This window comes from Scardinius erythrophthalmus, assembly GCF_964197995.2.
Source record: "Scardinius erythrophthalmus genome assembly, chromosome: 18".
Lineage (NCBI taxonomy): Eukaryota > Metazoa > Chordata > Actinopteri > Cypriniformes > Leuciscidae > Scardinius > Scardinius erythrophthalmus.
Window position 1 is genome coordinate 11,779,913 of NC_138238.1, and position 20,557 is coordinate 11,800,469.

Consider the following 20,557-nt stretch of genomic DNA (forward strand, 5'->3'; position numbering starts at 1 on the left):
GACTGTGAAACAATGTACATATGAGGACCCCGACCCCTCTGAAAGCATCAGATATTAGATATGGAGAATTGAAGTGCTCTTGTTGTGCAGGAAACCCAATCTGACAAAACATTACTGCTGCTTAACTGTCTCATTGTCTCATGGGTCGTTGTGAGGTCAGCCAGTATGAACAAGATAAATAATCCATTCTAGGCATATAGATGTGCAAGCTTTTATTTATTTTTTATTTTTTTGCTTTAATGTTACAATACGTAAATAAAACTGTTCAGTGGAAGTAGTTAAATTCAGGATAAATGAAGCCTTTTCAACCAAAAAAAATAAAATAATGAATTTGAATGGATTTGTTGTAGTCTTGTTGTAGTCTATTTAAATGAGATTTGTTATGGTTAATGAAAATAAAATCTAGGAGAAAAATATGAAATCAGGCTGTCTGTACACATACACCACCGTGCAACATATTGAGCCATTTGCTGTTTCTTAGTGTTATTATTATTATTGTTATTATTATTATTATTATTATTACATATATATTAAAATATGAAGTAATTGCATATATAAATATACATATATATATATATATATATATATATATATATATATATATATATATATATATATATATATATATATATATATATATATATATATATATATATATATATATATATATATATATATATAATACTCATAGAACATGACTTTAGGTTTGGACACAACTTGAATAATGAAGGTAGAACAAAGACTTGAGACTTGATGGTTTCTCAGTAGTTTCCTCTGTCCTCTTTATACAGAATGTTTCAAAATGCTCATTAGGATAATTTTCCTGACAGTCCTGTCTGCTTCTCAGATGCTTTGTTATTGGTTATTCATTCTACAGCATGATGAACAATAACTATACAGGGTGGTTTAAGTCCTTACAATTCATACAATGATCTAATATATTATAATTAATGAATATTAGAATAACTATGATAAAAGGGATTCTTTCAGCTATATGATTTAGACTTATTGACAGACATTTTTTTTGTAATATGCACAAGATAATGTATGCACAGTAATAAAGCCCTAATTTGACTCTTGATAGCTGATGTATGGAGATCGTCAACGAACGTTTTTCGTAGTTTTCGTTAATAAAATGACCACTAATACAAACCTGTTTGTCAGGTGCCATTATAACACACTGATCGATGTCAAACCTGTTTCTGAATTTTTGTAAATGGAAATACTTGAATGTTACTGTTCAGATATGCAGTATTAAGAATTATTTTAGATGTACTGTATGTCTGCATATGATTTACAATGTCTAAATTACCTATTTGGTAGAGTTAACATCTTGTTCATGTGGTGCTTCCACAGCATTATTTATGGCAAAACAAGGTATGGTCTCAGTGGGAGCAATGATTTAACCGGGCAGATGTAGGGGCTGCACAACTGCTCTTTTCAATCCCAGCATCTTGCTTGCTTGTCTTTTGGGGACAAAAATGGTTCAGCCTTAATGGAGTGTTAAAGCTTTCTCTAGCGCTGTCTTTAGCCCCAGCCATGTTCCTGTGACAACGACTTAATGAAATGAATGGGTTCCCCAAAGGACCTGCCCCGCTCTGCCATTGTTACATTATTCATCTGGTGAGTCAGGGTGACTTACAAATTCATACATTTAGAACATTAATCTGTTTATTTTTGCTGGGTATATTTATCCAAGTAGTTATTCTCCTTGCCTTACGGGATGCTAGGAGAACACACTCTCTTGAAACTGTGAATCCTTGAACAACTTTTCAAAAAAGTGTGTTGATGCTTAGTTAATGGCCCTGCAGTATTAGCTGCCAAACCCCTGATGTCTCATATCATTCAAACACAGTGTCTTCTGAAGCTGGGCCAAGAATGAAGCTTGTCTGCGGATTCATGTAGCATATCAATATGAAATCTCTGAATAAAACATCTTTGACAAGTTTAGTTGCCAGAATAAAAACTCGTACGCATAAGTAGCATAAAACATATTCTGATCCCACTTTATACTAGGCGTCTTTACTACTATGTACTTGCATTTTAGCAGGTCAGGTAAAAATCTGAACCAAAACACCTTAGTGTTAAGCCCTGATATGTTAAAAGCACAGCTAAATGTGACATTTATTACAATGGGTTTATGTGAAGATTGTTTTAAGCTCACTTAAATTAAAAGTTGTTATTTTTAAAGTGTGCAACCTTTAATAATATAAATTTTTTTTTTTTTTTTTTTGTGTGCAACTTGCCTCCAGAAAACAAATTAGATAGGTACACTGCAAAACACTTTTTGCTGCTATTGAAGTTGGATACAGGTAAGGTTAGGGACAGGTTTGGTGGTATAGTTTGGTTTTCAAGTCACCATGAAATCAAAATCGATAATTATTTTCTAATGATTTATCCGTGCACATCATTATTGTTATTTTTTAATTCATGAGCACTTGTAATCTATAATCGAAAATGTTAACCTCCCCTCTCCCTCCAAACGACATCTGTTCTCTTCATGGTGTATGTCTTTGCAGAGAGTGGGACTAAATATCCTCCACTACTGCCTGCAAACTGGCATTCAGATCTGCCTCCATTTAGTTAGCAAATCTCGATTTCCTATGATACAATTAATTCCTGAAGGATGAAATCAAGCCTCTCCCTACATTTTTTTTTTTCTTTTCTCAGTCCAGAAGCGGCTTAAATAGGGGAAAAAATTATCGCAACATCCTTTTCAAGACATCTTTTAGGGGTAGAGATATGGTCAAGTATAATTGTAACTACAGATGCAGTTACATGCAGATTTTTTTTTTAATAAGTAGAATGTTAAAACAAATATGTACAGAATAAGTGCATTGTACAAATTGTCAATTTAAATGTTAGTACATAGTAGTTAAAGACACTTAATATAAAGTGGGTCACATATTCTTACTCTCTCCAGAATACAAATCTACCACTGGGCATCTTAAAGCTTCCCTGTGTGCAAAAATCCAGCCCATTTGAATGTGCAATTATGGACTTTTCTTCCACTGTGTCATTAAATCCCTTCTTAGCCATGTTGAGCTACACCTGTCCCAGAAGGCAAACGTTTGGCATGTGTGTAATGCCTGAGGGATGTCAGCTCAGGTAACCATGAACAGCCATTATTGCCTCCATTTAACAATTAGAGGGGACAAGGAAAAAGAAAAAATGATGTATGTGATGCCCCCTCAAGCTATAAAATCTGTTATGACATTATCTCTTGTGAAGGACCCTAGCCGCAAGCAAAGGTCTTCATCATCTTTTCAGGTAAAGAGCTGTTCTTTGGTAACCTGTCACCCCGTCATTTATCTCTCTTTTGCTTTTGTCCCCTCACAGATCGCCTTCTCTCAGCACAACAGCATTATGGACCTTGTGCAGTTCTTTGTGACGTTTTTCAGGTGAGTGCTTGTGCCGTCATTGTTCCTTACACATTTTAAAGGAGAGATGTAACACCGAAGCTGATCGTAACAACATCTCTCACCTGTTAAGCCAATGTATAATCATTTAGTGACAGTCTGCCCGGGTTGGATTCCTCAGCACCCGATGCGTTTAATGCCTTTTCCCTTTGGATTAGTGAGCCAGTGCTGAAACAGCTCTTTAATCCAAGAGGAAATGAGACCTAATTGCTTTTAGTGTCCTCCAGCTCTACCTATTTGTTTTAAATGATCTAATGGAATAAGTTCTTCTGATAGACTTGGTGCGGTCACATTAGCAAAATTTCACAGAGACAATAAGGCCCTTTGTCAATAGTATAAGAATAAGTGTAGCGAAACATGCTCACACAGAAGTAACTTTCAAACCAAGCAGCTTTCTGTTGGTCAACATGGTGAATTTGCAAGACCAACATGAGCGAAATCAGCATGGCGAGTATTTTCATCCTCACTCAAAACTCCTCATTGTGCGGATTCCTATTGAAATGGCTGGATTTTGCCCATGATGTGACTGCACATGTAAGCTGCATGAAACTGTTTACCTTGCTTATATTGTGCCACTTTCTATAGTAGTTTTACTTTTAAGGCATAGTTTACCCAAAAATTTAATTGATTTACTCACCCTTATGTCTTTCCAAACCTGTATGCTAGCCACTCTTTACTATAAAATTAATGAATGGAGCCTGAAGATTTCAGGCTTAAAAACAAAAATGTTTTTATTAACTGAAAATCTTGACATTCAACTTAGCTCTTTTGCACTGCTTTATGGAACAATGTCTGATTTTGGAACATACAGATTTTGAGTCATATATTTTCAATACATTTTTTGATTTAGTTAACAAAAATTTCAGTCTGGTTCTTATACAAAGCTGTCATGTGACTTCAAAAAACTTATGTTGCTTTTGAATCTTTTTTAAAAACTTGAAAGCTTTCAGCACCCCTTAATTGTAATTGCATGAAAAAAAGAAACCAGCACTTTGTTCAGAATTTATCCTTTTTCGTGGAGTGCAGATGAAATACATTCATATGAGATTGGACCAAATTGAGGGTTACTAAACAATGACAGCTTTTTTTGTTTGGCTGAACGAGATGAGACTAAACACAATTGAAAATGAACTTTTAAAAATGCTGTCACGCAATGCTTCCTGCAGAACTGCTCAGCTCCTTCCTCCAAATGAGGTGTCATTGCCACAAGGTAGATCTGTCATTCTGATTTTTTAATTTCTGTGCAGTTTCTTGATTTGTCATTAAATTGTCATTGTGTCTTGTTAGATTTGGTTATAAAGACCATTTCTCTCTCTCTGAATGGTCAATCTCTTGCTGCTGCTGCTCCCTCTGGTGCTTGTCCTGGATTCAGATCATTGTCCTGGATTAGACATCCCCTCTGGAAGCTGGTGTCACACACTGATGCACTCCGACACGGGGTCAACTTGCTCTCCAAACAGTCATGTTATACAGCTTGCTTGTTTCTGACTGCTTGGGCAATCAGTTTAACTAGCTAGCTTCAAGCGTGCCTTAGTGAGTGTAGTGTGACATCCACACTGGCAGCGTAAGCAGACTGGAATTAATCCGTTATTTTAAGAAAGCTTGGCACTTCATTCTGAAAATTCAGTTTGAGTCTGCTAAATACAAACCTACCTTCAGAAGAACCTGACTCAAATGTTTAGTCCTTTCACCAACATCATTTATTCAAAATATGAGTGAAGAAGAAAGACTTCTTTTCAGGTGAATGAGAAACTGTCAGGCGTTGAAAACCGTTCTGTCATCTGGGAAGTTCAAATGCTGTTGTATGTTGCTCACGTATTATACAGGAAATTGCACCAGCTTCAGCGCGCCTTCCCTTGGCGTCTGGAAGCAATAGGTGAGAAGAAGCATATAGTTGATTTGAAATGCTTCAGTGGATGCGTAGTTGGCAGATTACTTGTTTTAACCCCGTGAATTGCTGTGGAAAATGTGCCATGACAAGGTGTGGTGCAACTGTCAAATAGGATAAACTGTCAAACAATGATTTTTTTTTTTTTTTTAAGCATTCATCCATCTTGTTCACCCACACATACTCTACAGTTCATTTGAAGTCAGTGCATTTTATATATATATATATATATATATATATATATATATATATATATATATATATATATATATATTCATAAATATATACATACATTTGCCATCACAGGAATACGTTACATTTAAAAAGTGGTAAGTCATAAATATGACACAAAAAGTCGAAATAATGACAAGCTAAGTCATACTGTATTATGAGATGAGAAGTCAAAATGATCACTTTAAAAGCCATAACTATGACAAAAAGTCAAACCTAATTAGTCATCAACTAATTTCATAATATTTCATAATTTTGACTTTGTATGTGATAATTTTGACTAAGTCAAGTTTGAGCTGTCTTACCTGAAAGTAAAAAGCACTGGCATATCTTAAAACATGCCAGTGCCATTATTTTGTCCTAAGAGATACACCAGTAATGTTTTTGAAGTCATAATTTTGACTTTTCATTTCCTAATGACTTAGGGCCAGATTTACTAACAGCTTGCGCCAACGCAAACCCTCTTTTGGCGTTTAAAAAAATACTGTCAGGATTTACTAAAGACGTGGACAGTTATTATTGCGGCTGACCTTATTGCATGTGCATTTGTAGGATTTACCTTTCAAATGCAATATTTATGGGTGGAAAGAATTTAAATGAATCATGCAACGTGATTTGGTTTGCGCTAGTCAATTGACTGGTTTTTGTACCATTATTTAATGCCCCAAAAAGCGTGTCTTAAAGTGTAAGTTGCAGGTTAAAATTTTCACGAAGATAATGCAATGTGTTTATTAAACATAAAGATAAGAACCGCCCACCATTGCTTTTTTATACAAAAATGCTGATATAATATGAAAAATTGGCACTTTTAACAGTGGTTTTAACCGCTCCCGCTCCCTTCCACTACATGGGGCGTTACGTCATAAGAGGAACTCACTAGTAGAGTTACCATACGCTTGCAGCTATAGATGCCTTACATAACTTCAGAAAAGTTGGTTGTATGTTTTATTTGATAAAAAAATTATGGATAAAATAACTCAATTGTAAACATGCTCGTGTGTGCTGACTTCAAGGGGACCGTGATCCTGCCTGAAATGAAAATAAGCTATTCGCAAAACAAACGGGTTCAGGCACGTCAGATCAGCCGGTCGCAGGTCGAGCTGTTCCACTAAACTCCAAAACGCGTTCACCTCACGGCAGCACATACTCTCTCCACTGCTGATAGCCCACACAAACACAGTGATGGGGACATCGATCTCTCTTTTTCTTTTCTGACAATAAACATCGCTAATAAAATCGTGAGAAATTGATAACGCGTGGATTGAGGAAGGGTATTAGGCCGGTGACACACTGGATGCGTGGCGTAAGCGTCTCAGCTGCGTGGCGTGTCCGTTTTTATTTCGGCTCCCATGTTAACAGGTTAGAGCTTGCACACTGCGTGTGTGACACGCGCGTCTCAGGCGCGGCTCGAGCTGCGCGGAAAACGCGTGCTTGCTAGAAATAGAACCGACGCCTATTTTTCACGCGACACGCAAGCGTCTTGGAAGCGTTTCCAAGCAAAATTGAATAGGAAAAGATGTTTATATGAAATTTTGACACGAATACATATTAATAAATGTCATTTTGATGTTTGAAAGTGTCTAGGGTTTGACATAAATGCAAATATAAATGCAATTTAAACAAATATTATCGATTTTCAAATACTGCACTGTCAATACAGAATGAAATATTCTATAGTCTATATTGCCGTCAACACTGCCGAAGTTGTCTTTGCTGCTATATATTTGTTTAACATGAAGTATAGGCCTTCCACAACTCTCTCCCCATGTGTCAAATATATCACCAATGTCACCTAGCAGCAGCAGCGCCACGTCAGACACGCTTCTGGTGTGCAAAGACATGGAAAACGCGATGCAGCCGCCACGCTCACGCCACGCATCCATTGCGTCACCGGCCTTTCATGACGTTTGAGGCGTCGATGAGACTAGCGATTGATACCTGTGCAGTGTGTGCATCTCTAACGTTACAGCTCTGATTTGGACTGACTTACTGTAAGTAAATAATGTCATCAGTCATTGTCCCTCCTTGCTATTCTACATGACGGCAATATTTTGAAAAGTCTTGCTTCCGTTATATTATCCGGTTTAAGTTTGCACCAGGTTAGACTAGCTCTAACGTAGCTAACGTTAACGTTACTCACCTGGCCAACCCTCCACTCATTCTCCTCACACCAAGCATTAATAACTATTTGAGTGCCATGGCTCCCCTCTCTCACGCCTGACCGGTTAATTTGATGGTTTCCCACTTCCGCAGTCGTTCTCCAAATAGCCATAATACAGTAAGAATCTAGCAGAGTATGGGTTGCGAGTTCCTCTTGTGACGTCATCACCCAGTAACTGAAAAAACACGCTACCTTCGAAGAAACTCCAATAAATGTTATTTTAACACATTTTAAGACAGAACTAATTAAATATATACATATAGAGCACTTTAATTTACACATTAATTGGCTGTGGTGGTTAACCTGCAACTTACACTTTAAGCCACTTTGCACCTGCACCGTTGTCTTAATGGAATGCGTTGGTCATTATGGAAATGATCTGGCTGTGTCAGTGTTCATTAATAAATCACCCGCAGAACTTTAAACTCCCATCTGGGCTTTTATGGGATTGCGGTCTTAAACTTATTTGCCCTGTTTAGTAAATCTGGCTCTTAGTATTTCATAATTACAATTTTTAAGCCCATAATTTACTTAGTATGTCATAATTTTGACACTTTATGTCATAATAATGATTTACCAGAGCATTTTTTTTTTCGATGTAGCAAAAATGGGCTTCCTTAAAGGCATCTTTCTGTCAGAAAGTTTAACTCTTTCAAAAAAAAAAAAAAAAAAATCTGGCATCAGTGCATGGGAAGTAGCGTTAAGCAGGATTTAATGCTGTCATTCAACTGCTTCCTCCAATGAGCGTTTCCCTGATTTTATCAGTGTGATTTCCACTTTATTTCCACAGAGTGAGATTGCCAAACTCATGACAGCTGGAATCAAGACTAGCCTCAGGCAGATTCTGTTCCATTACCAGTGCAGCTAGAGAGATGCCTAACGTACAAACCTGGTGTATCTAGACATTCCTGATAATATTAACTTTCTAGTTATCACAAAAAAAAAAAAAAAAGAATGACCCGGTTTTGCAGGGGTGTGTTGAAAATGTATTGTTGATTAAGAACCTGTCAGTGTTTACCCTGAAATTAGAGCAGTTAACATGAGCAATAGTGAAATGCATTTCCACCCTGTGAATGGCTTTTTAACAGTCTCTTTGTTAAATGCAAGATAATGCATTTGGTTCAATTCATGCAATCCATTTGCTTTTATTTAATATCTAACACATGCCATTCAGTCTTCAGGGTTGGACATGAGTACTTCCTCTCCCAGGTTTGCTGTAGCTGTCTCTTTTTTATCCATTCTGCACATAGATTGCTTCATTCAGATGATATGGGTATGCGCCTCTTGATGTCGGTGTCTGCGAAATCACTAAAAACGTCCTTCAAATGATTTCATTTCCCAGACATTTGCTCATTTACATGGAGCTCAGTGAATCAGCAAACTGTAATGCAGAGTGATTTGACTAAACATCAGTTGTAAGAGAGGTGTCATGCCGTTCGATCGTCCTCTAGAACCTCCTCTCACTGTAATGAGACGGTCAGGGATGCCAGGAAGGCTAAAACTGGGTGCTTAAATGGCAGAAAATGAAATCATCAGGGGGTGACAGTGTCATTTTTGCCTCGTTTGGTCTTGATGATGTCAGTGGTGCTTTATGAGACCGAAGCAAACTCACCTGGCCTAAGGGGAATGATTGTCACCTTCATTACATAGTTCGTATCTCCTAGTTTTTTTTTTTTTTTTTTTCTGTTAGCTGATTTATTTTTGTATTTCCTTATTTAAAGTCTAATTGTAGTGTTGCAGAACACGTGGACTGCACCATAAAAAGAAAAATCTATGCAGTTATCTATGTAGATATTGTAAATAGCACCTGCATTTTGCCCTAAAACCTGGAAAGGTTTCCTGAAGTGACTCCTGAAATGGATCTTATCTACTTAATTGCATCTAATTAGCTAAATAACACTTAAGTTCACAGTTTAATCATTAATTTTTGTTCTGGATCTTTTCAGCTCCTTCAAGTGAGAAAAAAAAAAAAAAACCTTCTCCAAGTCAGTGGAGTGGTGTGTTTTTTTTTTTTTTTGTTTTTGGATCAGTGGAAGCATGTGTAACTTAGGATGCACCTTTTTATCATTGTGTAGCAGGTGGCTTTTGAATTCTTTAAAAAGCTTGTTCCAGACCTTTCATACCATCCTCTGCTTTTGTTGGTCCCTGGATACCTTCTTAATTTTCTCACATATTTACTCAACCGCCACATGTACCACCACATGAGGGGCGAGAACCTTTAATTGCTTTATTTTTTAGTAGTAATTCGGTTTCCAGGTGGAACCGCAGAGGGGATTAAGTCCTGTTTACTGCCTGCAATGTACCGGATGAAAGGCTTCGATCTGAAGGGGGATTTCTCCCGCGCCGCTACTTAATCGAGCCATTCAAGTTTCTCTCTTCCCCATTCGTCTCCAATTTGCCATTATCTTCAAACAAACCTAAGATGGCGTGCTTTTGAAAGCATTAGAAGGATTTCTTTTTTTTTTTTTTCACAACTTTTTTCATCTATGCAAACTGAATTAATTTCACACAGAGATGTTTATGAACGCTCACATAGATCCGTGAATACAGTCAGCAAAAGCAATTTCCCTACAATTCACGACTCTGGTGTCTGCCCGGTTATAAGATTTGTCTTTTGATGCACATCACCAGACCCTAGCACTTGACTGAGCATATTTCTCAGCTTGACCACTGAAAATCCTTCTGCGAGTTTCAGAGATGCTGACATTTATCAGTGCATGATCTTTTGTCCATTTACTTTAATCTTTTCAAATGGGATTATCTGAGAAATTTAGGCTAGATGCTCTGTAAAATCTTTAACAATGTGTGACAAAGCAATTGTATAAAATTGCTTTTTCATGTTAGTCAAGACATTTGTCAAATCAACTGTCATGTTCTAGAGACCCATTATTGGTGGCTACAAAATGGAATATTACAAAAACCAAACTAGATCCATACGGAAGGAATTAGGCAGTAGGAAAAACTTAAATCATATATCTATCACTGATGTACCTCAATGAATAAATCCCACCATGTTAACAAATTAAAATTCTTTGTTTCCCACCCCAAATGAGCCATGGCAATTTCATTGTCGAATTAATCTTGATAAGATTGCTGAAAGTGCAATTTAAGACATTTTCTTACTAAATCATATTTTTTTAAATGACTAAACAATAGTTTCACAATATGTTTTTTTTTTTGTGTGTGTGTTGAAAATCCAGTGTTTTTATCCAGTGATAATGTTCGCATTTGCCATCTGTTGAATGGTATAAACATAAATATATCACTGGGACATTCTTATATGCATAGTTCAAAGTTTCTAAAACTTGCATAAGAAGACATATGAGATGAGAAGAAAGTGTTGCATAAAGATAAAGTCTTTGTTTTTTAATGCAAAATGTTAGTGATTTGTAGGGATGGGCCATATGACTCATGAATAACACACAGTATGAATAATTTAATCACTGTAACATTATACCATGATATAGTTATTTTTTCTAACTAATCATTATTTTTTCTTTTTTTCTTTTTTTCTTATTTTTTCTTTTTCTCATTATTTTTTCTTCAGAACTAGAACTGGATGCAAACCAAAAGATTATTCATAACAAATGAATGATCAATCTGACATCAAAAGTCTCAAATCAGTAAAACTAACAAGTCGTTTCAGAGTTTAATTCTAATTGAATAAAACCCTGATAGTTGCACAGATATTGCAGATCTACTGCAATATAAGCAGAATGGCAGATTCTTTTCCAGTTATCGTCATACTGCCCAATCCCTAGTGATGTGATGGTATCTCTCTGAAATTTCTACTTCACGTTTAATCTTTCCATCCCTTTATTTCTTCATCCTACAGCTGTTTTCTGTCCCTTTTGCTGGTAGCTGCAGTGGTGTGGAAGATCAAACAGACCTGCTGGGCCTCCAGGCGACGAGAGGTATGTCACAAAACAGAAGAGACATAAAGCGCTTCTCATTACAAAAATATAAACACATATCTGATCTTTGTGTCAAATTCCTAGAAATTTCAAAATTGCCAAATATCTGCTGATTTATTGTTTTGTCTGATATATCGGTATATGGAATCACTTTACACTGTGGTAAGTCTGTTCTCCGTTTTGCGCTTTTTGGATTTTCCTTCTTATGGAATGTGATTAGACACGCTTTAGACATGCGTATAAAGCCTTGTCAGCCACATGAAACGGCTCTGCAGAATCCACTGCTTACAAACATGCCATCTTCCTAATTAGGGGCCCTTATGAGCCAATTAGCTCTGACAAGAGTTATCTAATGCAGTTTAGAGCAAACTGAACAATAAGCGCAGCAGATGTCTGCGCATCAAGGAGAGAGATGCCATACTTCCATTAGTTCTTCTGCCTTTCTTCATTTCATCGTGGCAGATTTAGAGGAGTTTTGAAGGGGTTTCAGGGACTAGGTTTCGGATAATGAGCCTATTTGCTACATCATAACACCTAAATGTTATGTTAAGAAATTCCTGAGAATGATTGGCCAATGACGTAGTGCCTGTAATTAGTTTATTCCTTTTTAGTGAACAGAATTGGCATGGATAATCAGGAAGGCTTCTCTCTTTTGTTTCTGTCCTAATTGATGTATGGAAATAAACGAGTTATGATTGCAGCGATCCAAAGCCATATTCATCTAAAGAATTAAATCCAATAATGCGTGATGGGCCTCCACCATTAACATTCGGCTCACTGCAGCACTGCACTCCACAGGTTCAGATTATCTGTTTGTTTCTGCCCTCAAGTACTCTCAAAAAAGCTTTTATCTTTTAATTTAAAATGATTGAAAAGTTTGAGGAGGCACTCCAGAAAAATAATTGCTTCAGAAAATGTGTTTTCTTCTTTTTTTTTGTCTTGATCAAGAAAGAGCCTGGATGACGTGCACCACAATTTGGCACCAATCATGTGACAAGGTCGAAGCTCGAGATTAAGACAAAAATGAAACTAACAGGGATTTTTCTGTGCTTTTCCATTGCATTCAGAGGCATGCGTATAGTGGTCCCTTATTGCCAATTGTGAAGTGCAACTTCCGTTTGTATGATCGTAACCGAAGAAGCTATATTCCTCTCATTTGAATGCCTTTTGTCCTGATTGACATATTGAAAGACATGAGTTGAAAGCAGAGGACGTGTTTATAACTGCCATTATGCAAATGTTCTCCACTACACTGATTTTGGCTGAGAGATCAAACAAGGGAATATCTAAAAAGCAGCAGTGCTCAACACAAATCAGAGTGCTTGCCTTTGAGTTCCTTCAGTGCATGTTTCCCTGAAAATTCTAGAGAACGTCTCATTGTCATCTGCCCGGATATTTGCACAGTTGCATTTGCCTTATTTGGGTTTTATTTTCGGCTCTAAAACGGTCTCTTGGGTTGAAGTGCAGTGCTTGCAAATCTGGTTAAAATCATCCAATTAGTGCTTAACCTCATGCATCATGCGATTATTTTATCTCTCAACAAAATGTATCGTACTTAGGAAATCATGCTATGTAATCTCTCTCTCTCTCTCTCTCTCTCTCTCTCTCTCTCTCTCTCTCTCTCTCTCTCTCTCTCTCTCTCTCTCTCTCTCTCTCTCTCTCTTTCTCTCTCTCTTGAGAGACCCTTGAAAACAGCAATATTTATGAAAAGGTACTTGAAATGTTCATGAATTATTGAAAGACAATATATGGGCAATTCCACGCAAAACTGTCACATCCATAACGCCAACTAAATACAATGGCAATTGTGCTGGCGTTATGGATGTGACAGTTTTGCATGGAATTGCCCATATGCGAAATTAGTGTTTAATTTTATTGATTAAACAATCTTTTCACGCAAAATTAATACTGCAGCCCATCTGATATATATATATATATATATATATATATATATATATATATATATATATATATATATATATATATAGCCATTTTGCGTGGCTATGAACATGATATTGCTCATATAAATATCCAAGTATATGATACAGCTTTCATTCTTCAGGTCAATCATATATTCATGAGAAAAAAATGGAAAGCGATATATTTGTGATTATGTTTTAATGATTAAAATTTCCAGAGTCATTGCATGTGCTGAACTTTATTATTTGTACCTTTTTTTTAATTAGTTTATTTTAGTTGATCTATTTACCTTTTTTAGAACTTGAAAGATAATAAAGATATTGTTTGATAGGTGAGATCTCTGATTGTAGTCCTTGAAAAGCAAAAAAGTAGTGCTTGAAAAGTTCTCTCTCTCTCTCTCTCTCTCTCTCTCTCTCTCTCTCTCTCTCTCTCTCTGTTTCTATATATATATATATTGCATAACTTCAAGGGATAGTTCACCCAAAAATAACAAATTTGACATAATTTACTCACCCTCAAGTTGTTCCAAACCAAGCAGTTGATGAGCCCCATTGACTTCCATAGTATGGAGAAAAAAAAATACTATATTAGTCAATGGTGCCCCACAACTTTTTGGGTACCAACATTGTTCAGCAGAAGAATAAAATTCATACAGGTTTGGAACAACTCGAGGGTGAGTAAATGATGACAATATTTTCATTTTTGAGTGAAATATCCCTTTATTTTACCCACATTTCTTTTCAGGAAAATGTTTTGTTTAACCCTGATGTTAAGTGATTATGTTGAGCAGATGCATTAGAGGACTGTCGTCTGATGCCGGAGGCTTGATAATGGTGTTTTGCATTTACCGCAGTGGAACATTACACGGGTAGAGTCACTTATGCTTTTGTCTTCTAGATCTGTGGGTAGGATTGCATTTGTGTAGGTGATTATGGGTTTTGTCATGTCAAATTCCAGAAATGTCCCACAACTCTTAATTTTTCATTGAGGTTGCAGCAGTCTCTGTCTGCGATTATTGCTCTGCCTGATGATACAACAGATCAGTCTTTAGAAAACAAGGCATCTGTTGTTTTTGCAGATGAAATATTTGTCTTGCCTTTTAGGGAGAATGACATATCAACAGCCTGGTTTCTTATAGCTAGAAATTAGACAGTGGGAGGGAAGATTACAAAAAGTGCAATTAAACGGTCTTATCTCTGCTCTCCAGTGAGCAACACAAACAGGTTTGGCTATGGGCATTGCCCTCGTCTGCCCTCGTGTTTTATGATTTATCTTATTGAAAAAAACCTTCCCCACTGTTCGGACCGATGACTGCAAACCCCATGCTGAAATGAAAAATTAAATGAACAAGACGGAACAGGGGTGATTAAGAATAATGAAACCGTGTCGTCCTGAGTTATTGAATTTCGTCTAACATGCACTTGCAGTCTCATCCAGTGCTATTCTGAGTGCCTGAAGAGGAGCGAATATACTCATAATGAAGGTTACATGCCCCTGCTGTGCTCTGTCACGTAATAATTTAGGCAATGGGATGTTTTAATTGATTTGGGCAAAACTGCAAATTAATAATTTCTGAGTAGGAAGAGAATGTCTGGTGACTCTTGTCTGATTATTTAACATTAAGATTTGATCGTTTCTAACGCAGGACAGGCATAGGGTTGGGAAGTTTGGATAAAACATAGGCTTTGTTCTGGAAATAATCTTGTGGCTGGTGTTTTAGGCCAGGCTGACCTGTTCGTAAGAGCACATTTGATAGGTTCTGCTGTGCGCACCAGTGCTAGAGTGGCTCTGTACCATTTTTAGGAGAACGGATGACAGATGTCTGCACTAAATGTCAGTGTAGAGCAGGAGGAATGACATCTGTAAAACAGACTGCGGGGGCATTGACATTTCACAGTGCAATGCCATACTTATAGTCATATGGTATGAACGCATAAATACTTACAACAGTGTTGCTTTAAATGTACTACTTTGTCATGATAGTCATTTTTAAGTCAGTTGATTGTTAGGTTTTAAATAATTATTTTTGGTTAGCACTGTAATACAGCAACAACAATGTAATTAATTACAGTAAAGGATTAAATTTAAAGGACAGCAAGTGAAAACATTCCAGGTTTGCAGCAGTGATGAGGGTCAAGTAACGTCCACACCAGATGCATGAGCTAGTAATGCTGGTGGAGCATAAAACATAGTACCTTTTGCCCAAGATAGTGATTGCATGCCGTGTTTGCCCATAATTTAGGTACTTTTTGGACTTTTCTCCATGAGACAAAATCATTGAGTGAATGTTTATTTTGGTAGGATTCACGGTAGTATGACACCGCTTCAACCTTTTAACAGGCAGTTTTTCTGTCAGAAGCATTGGCCACAAATGGGGCTTTTACGGCATGATCATTACGAACAGCATGTCTAGAATGTTTGTGTGCAATATTTGGAGTATTATGGAGAAGCTGCCTGGGGCTTTGCTTATCAGAGTGACCTTTGTATAAGAAGCATATACAGCACACCCGCGCACGCATATATGTGTATATATACTGTATATGTGTGTGTCAAATATGTTATATGATAATTGATACTGTAGTTACTATCATCTGGGAGTAGTTGGTTATTAAACACTTTTAAAATATGCAAATGTAGCAAAGTTAGACGTTGTGGAAAGAAGGAGGTGGGAACCAGCGAACATTCGAAGACTATTAACGTAAAATATCCAAACAACAGAATGAAAGTAAAGACAGCTGCCCCTCACAGACGACTGCTGTCACGTATAACAAAACGCAACATAAAATCCAGGCCTGGCCTCTCTCGATCTTTGTCATCGCTCCTCCTTTTATGCTTCCGCTCCTCCGTGAGAGATATGAGACCAGTGCGTCGTGCAGGTGTCGCTCATTATCAGTCACGCCACCGGCCTCGCGCCATTCTCTCATGGCCCTCTGCCTCGTCCTGCTCGCCACAACAAATATTTAAAAAGCCATCCAAATTTTGGTGTTTAAACCAGAGTAATTGTAAAGGGGATTTAAGCACAGTAGTGTTAAAAAATAAAATGTACACCTATGTGACTGCGGTGGCCTTGTATTGACTGTTGATATCTGCATCTATTTTAGGCTGCTATAGACCGGATACATTTATGTAGTCAGTATTATATTTCAGGCCTGCTGAGTGCGTACTTTGGTTTTTCTGGGAGTATCCATTATTATGAAAAATGGAGAAGTTATGATAAAACTTTTTATCTCTGCGATAGGGCCATGTGTTATAAAGAAGGTTTCTCTTTTCAAGGGCATCAGCAAACTTCAGAGGGAACCAAGAGTTTTATCCTTTTTAATGTTAATTAAAGGTCATATCAGCCCCAATATAAAACCAGTCTGGCTGGCCCACAGCCCGAAATGTTGTTTTAACAGTGTGCAACCAAGTGAAAGAGAAACTCCACTATTGGTCTGCAGGATGGCGGCTGTACTCTTTATCTAATGTTATATCTAATCTGAGTTTTTAATGGCTTGAAGTAATGATCATTCATTAATGATTGTTTGGTGGGTTATAGAAATTAAGCATGTCATAACAATTGGCTTTTAACTATAGATATTTTAAAAGCTAGACGTCATCAACTATGCTATAATTAAACTGAGCCTTATTACTTAGCTTAATGAATGAGGTAGAATCCTGTGTGACACAAATTGGTCAGGAAAGGACACATTATGCAGAGAGAGAGAGTGCGAGAGCGAGATGGGCAGCATGGATGTATCAGCTCCTTCGTCAGTCTTGCAGAAAAGCAGTTCTGATCAGTCTGCAAAAAATATTTCTGCCCATAATGAGTCTTGCAAACGGCTGCAACCATTTGTGACTCTGAACACAGAGGCACTGCTTCCACTTCATTCATCACACGCTCACAAGGGAACCTTTAGTCTGACACATACTCACCCTCACTTTTCAAGTTCAGCTGTGGGACTCACACAGAGTTTGTTAAATCACAAGTTCACTCAAACCAATGTGTTCAAATGATACATGAATTGCTCAGAAAGATGCAGCAGTGTTCGCTGAAATAGTGGATCAATGCAGAGTCTAAAGCTGAACTGTTGAATTAATGATATCAAAGAAAAGACTTGCGAATCAGTGATCTGGAACTGAATACCAAATATTTTTTACATTTTTAGTTAAATCTGATGTTCACTTTGTCCAGTGAAAGAAGGTCATGCCTCCTATCTTCTTGCCTGTTGTCTGTAGCTGGATACATTTTGCAGCACTTGGGGGGAAAATACTCAATCTTTTCAGGTAAATTTAATCTTTACCAGTCCAGAATATTTAGATTTATGTCAGACAAGTCTACATGTAGTAATAGAAAGCAAAATAGTATTGCAAATTATTATTATTGTTGTATTAAATATTACACATTATATTATATAAAATAGTCAGTATAAGAAAGAGACTGGCACTGGATTAGACTGGTGTTCAATGGCAGACTAGTGGTGTATCTGGGCATGAAGAGTAATAAGAAGGCAGGAGATCACTACACCATTGAGGGACTGGGCTTTTTAAGTAGAGGTATTGACAGGTAACCAGTGCAGCAAGTATCATATCGGACTGATATGATCATATTTTCTGGACCTGGTTAGAACTATGACTGCAGTGAACAAACTCCAGATTATTTATGGAGACAATCAGGCATCCAGCCAGAAGTGCATTACAATAATCAGGTCACAAAGTTATGAATGCATGAACTGCATCAATAAATATTCTGTGACTTGGGTGTTTCTGAGGTGGAAAAGGCAGTGAGGTGCTCAGTGGGTAACACGCTTTGCAGCAAACCAAAATTCCTCAAGGGAAGTACAAACTGCCAATTTTAAGGGATATGTCTTAGAGAGCGGGCAGTGTTAATAATGTTTAACAAAGGGTCAGAATGCAGCATGTTTCGCTCATGGATGTCGTTTGAGATACAGCAACAGTTGGTTGCACATTTCCAATTTTCTTTCTAATATTCTCTATCTTTTCATTGAGGAAAGTAATTGCTGCAGTATTTAAGTGGATTATAAGATTCAATAAATGTCTAGTTTCTAATAAATCTGGCTACTGTGCTGGACAGATACCTTTTATTCTCTGAGTCTGATAATGAATGCTAATAATCTGGCTTTTTACAGGGATTGCCTATAGACCTTATGTAGCTCCGCCCCTTTTCAGCTCTGCGCCCGTTGTGTTCTGTCTTCCAGTTTGTATTGTTCTGTCTTCCAGTTTGTATTTCCACAACATGAACTTAAGATTGTACGGATTAATTAATGAACTCCTCATTTTAAAATCTCCCCGGTCTACTTACATTTGTTAATAAGTAAATCCACTTCACCAGCTAATTACTCTTTGACAGCAGTGCCATAGAAATATACAGAACTACTGCTAAAACAGAAGTTTTTCTAAAGTTAGCTGTGTGCTTGTTTCTCAGGCGCAAAAGGCACATATAATATAGCTGGAAACTGTCATTTTCAGCATTTTTGAAAACATCCAGGTTGTTTTTCCTCTATCTTGACACAACACATTTTCTCTTAAGCTGTTCACTACCCACTTTTTACTCTACTAACATCTTTTAGAGCTGCATGATTAATTGTTAAAAGATTGCGATCTCAATTCAAACACCCACGCAATCTTATTCCTAATGGCAACGATTTGCCTGTCTATTAAACCTTTGACAAAATCTCACAGGAACATTTAATTCTGCGTTTGTCCAGCCGCTTACCTAGAGAGAGCCATAATCATGTATAGGTATAAAACAACTTCACAAACAGTCTTTTCAACCACACAGTTTCGTTATTTCTGTATTACAAATATTCATATTATAACAGAAGTACTGGGTTTAAAAGTTTAAAGTTCAGATATAAACACTACAGTCTACGGTCGCGATCAAAATAGAGCAAATCACCTTTTGAAAGAAACTTGGCACTTAAAGATTCTATCGATTACATTGTAATGCAACCAGGTGGCGACATGACTGTTAAAAAAATGTATTTGTCATTGAATCATTAGGTGTGTTCGACTTTAAGCGGCGCTCCGCAGAGCGATCGGTGTATGGCGCCAAAGTACCGCGAGAGCAGACGGCTCAGTAACAGAAAATACACTTTTGAGCTGTGAGATATCCAAGCCTATTTCTGAATGAAGAACCAGTCTTGAAAGTAATTGAACGCCCCTGATCTACATATTTGGTAAAACTTACAGATCAATGTCCAACTCAATTCTGAGCCAATGAGAGTGACATGTCATTTTAGCAGTCACTCCAAAGGTCTTTGTGGAATAACCAATTTGAGCCAGTTTCATATTCCATATTCTGAAGAGTCATTCAGGTCATTGATGTTCCTCAGGATGAACTGGGCCACATGGGTCTACAATGCAGAAGTGATTCTGAGTGGATTGCCTTAATTGTACCCTTTAACATGATCAAATCATCAGGGGAAATCATTATAAGCTTGGCTGGAGGCATTTGTGAATTGTCAGTCCGTGCATTTGTATTGTTATGCTTTGACAAGTAATTTTTACTGGGTCACTTTGTGCCCAGTCTGAAAACTTTTCTTTCCGTGTCATTTGTCTGGGCAAATTTCCCTGCTTCGTTCAAGACCTAATCTCCTGTGATGATCAGCTGTAATTAATTTGCTGCATTTTTTTTTTTTTTTAATTAGGAGTGCAAAACTTACAACATAGGGTGAACACAGAACACAACAACAAAACACAAAAACAACAATAAAACAGTAATAATAACAGCAATGAAAGAAAAAGCAGCGACAACAAATAATAATAGTAATAGTAGAAGTATTTAAATAGTAATAGCATGTATAATAATAATGATAATAATATTTTGTGGTGACGGTAACAGTAATATCAGTAATAATAATAACAGTAATAATACAATAATGATACTATAATGAAGGATGGTGATAATTTGTGTTGACGGCAATAGTAATATCAATAATAATAATATATAACATTGATAATAGTGATAATAATAACAATAACAGTAGTGGTACTCATACTAACAAAAAAAACAAAAAAACAATAG

The 20,557-nt window shown here is 36.9% G+C and overlaps 1 protein-coding gene across 1 annotated transcript in view; it reads left to right on the plus strand.

The window, feature by feature from the left end:
• The window catches only part of atrnl1b (attractin-like 1b), a 93,557-nt gene that overhangs the window by 49,935 nt on the left and 23,065 nt on the right, over positions 1-20,557 (plus strand). The window contains exons 25-26 of the mRNA XM_081393527.1: positions 3,340-3,401; positions 11,535-11,613. Coding sequence (XP_081249653.1) covers positions 3,340-3,401; positions 11,535-11,613 — 141 coding nt within the window. The remainder of the gene's footprint in view (positions 1-3,339; positions 3,402-11,534; positions 11,614-20,557) is intronic.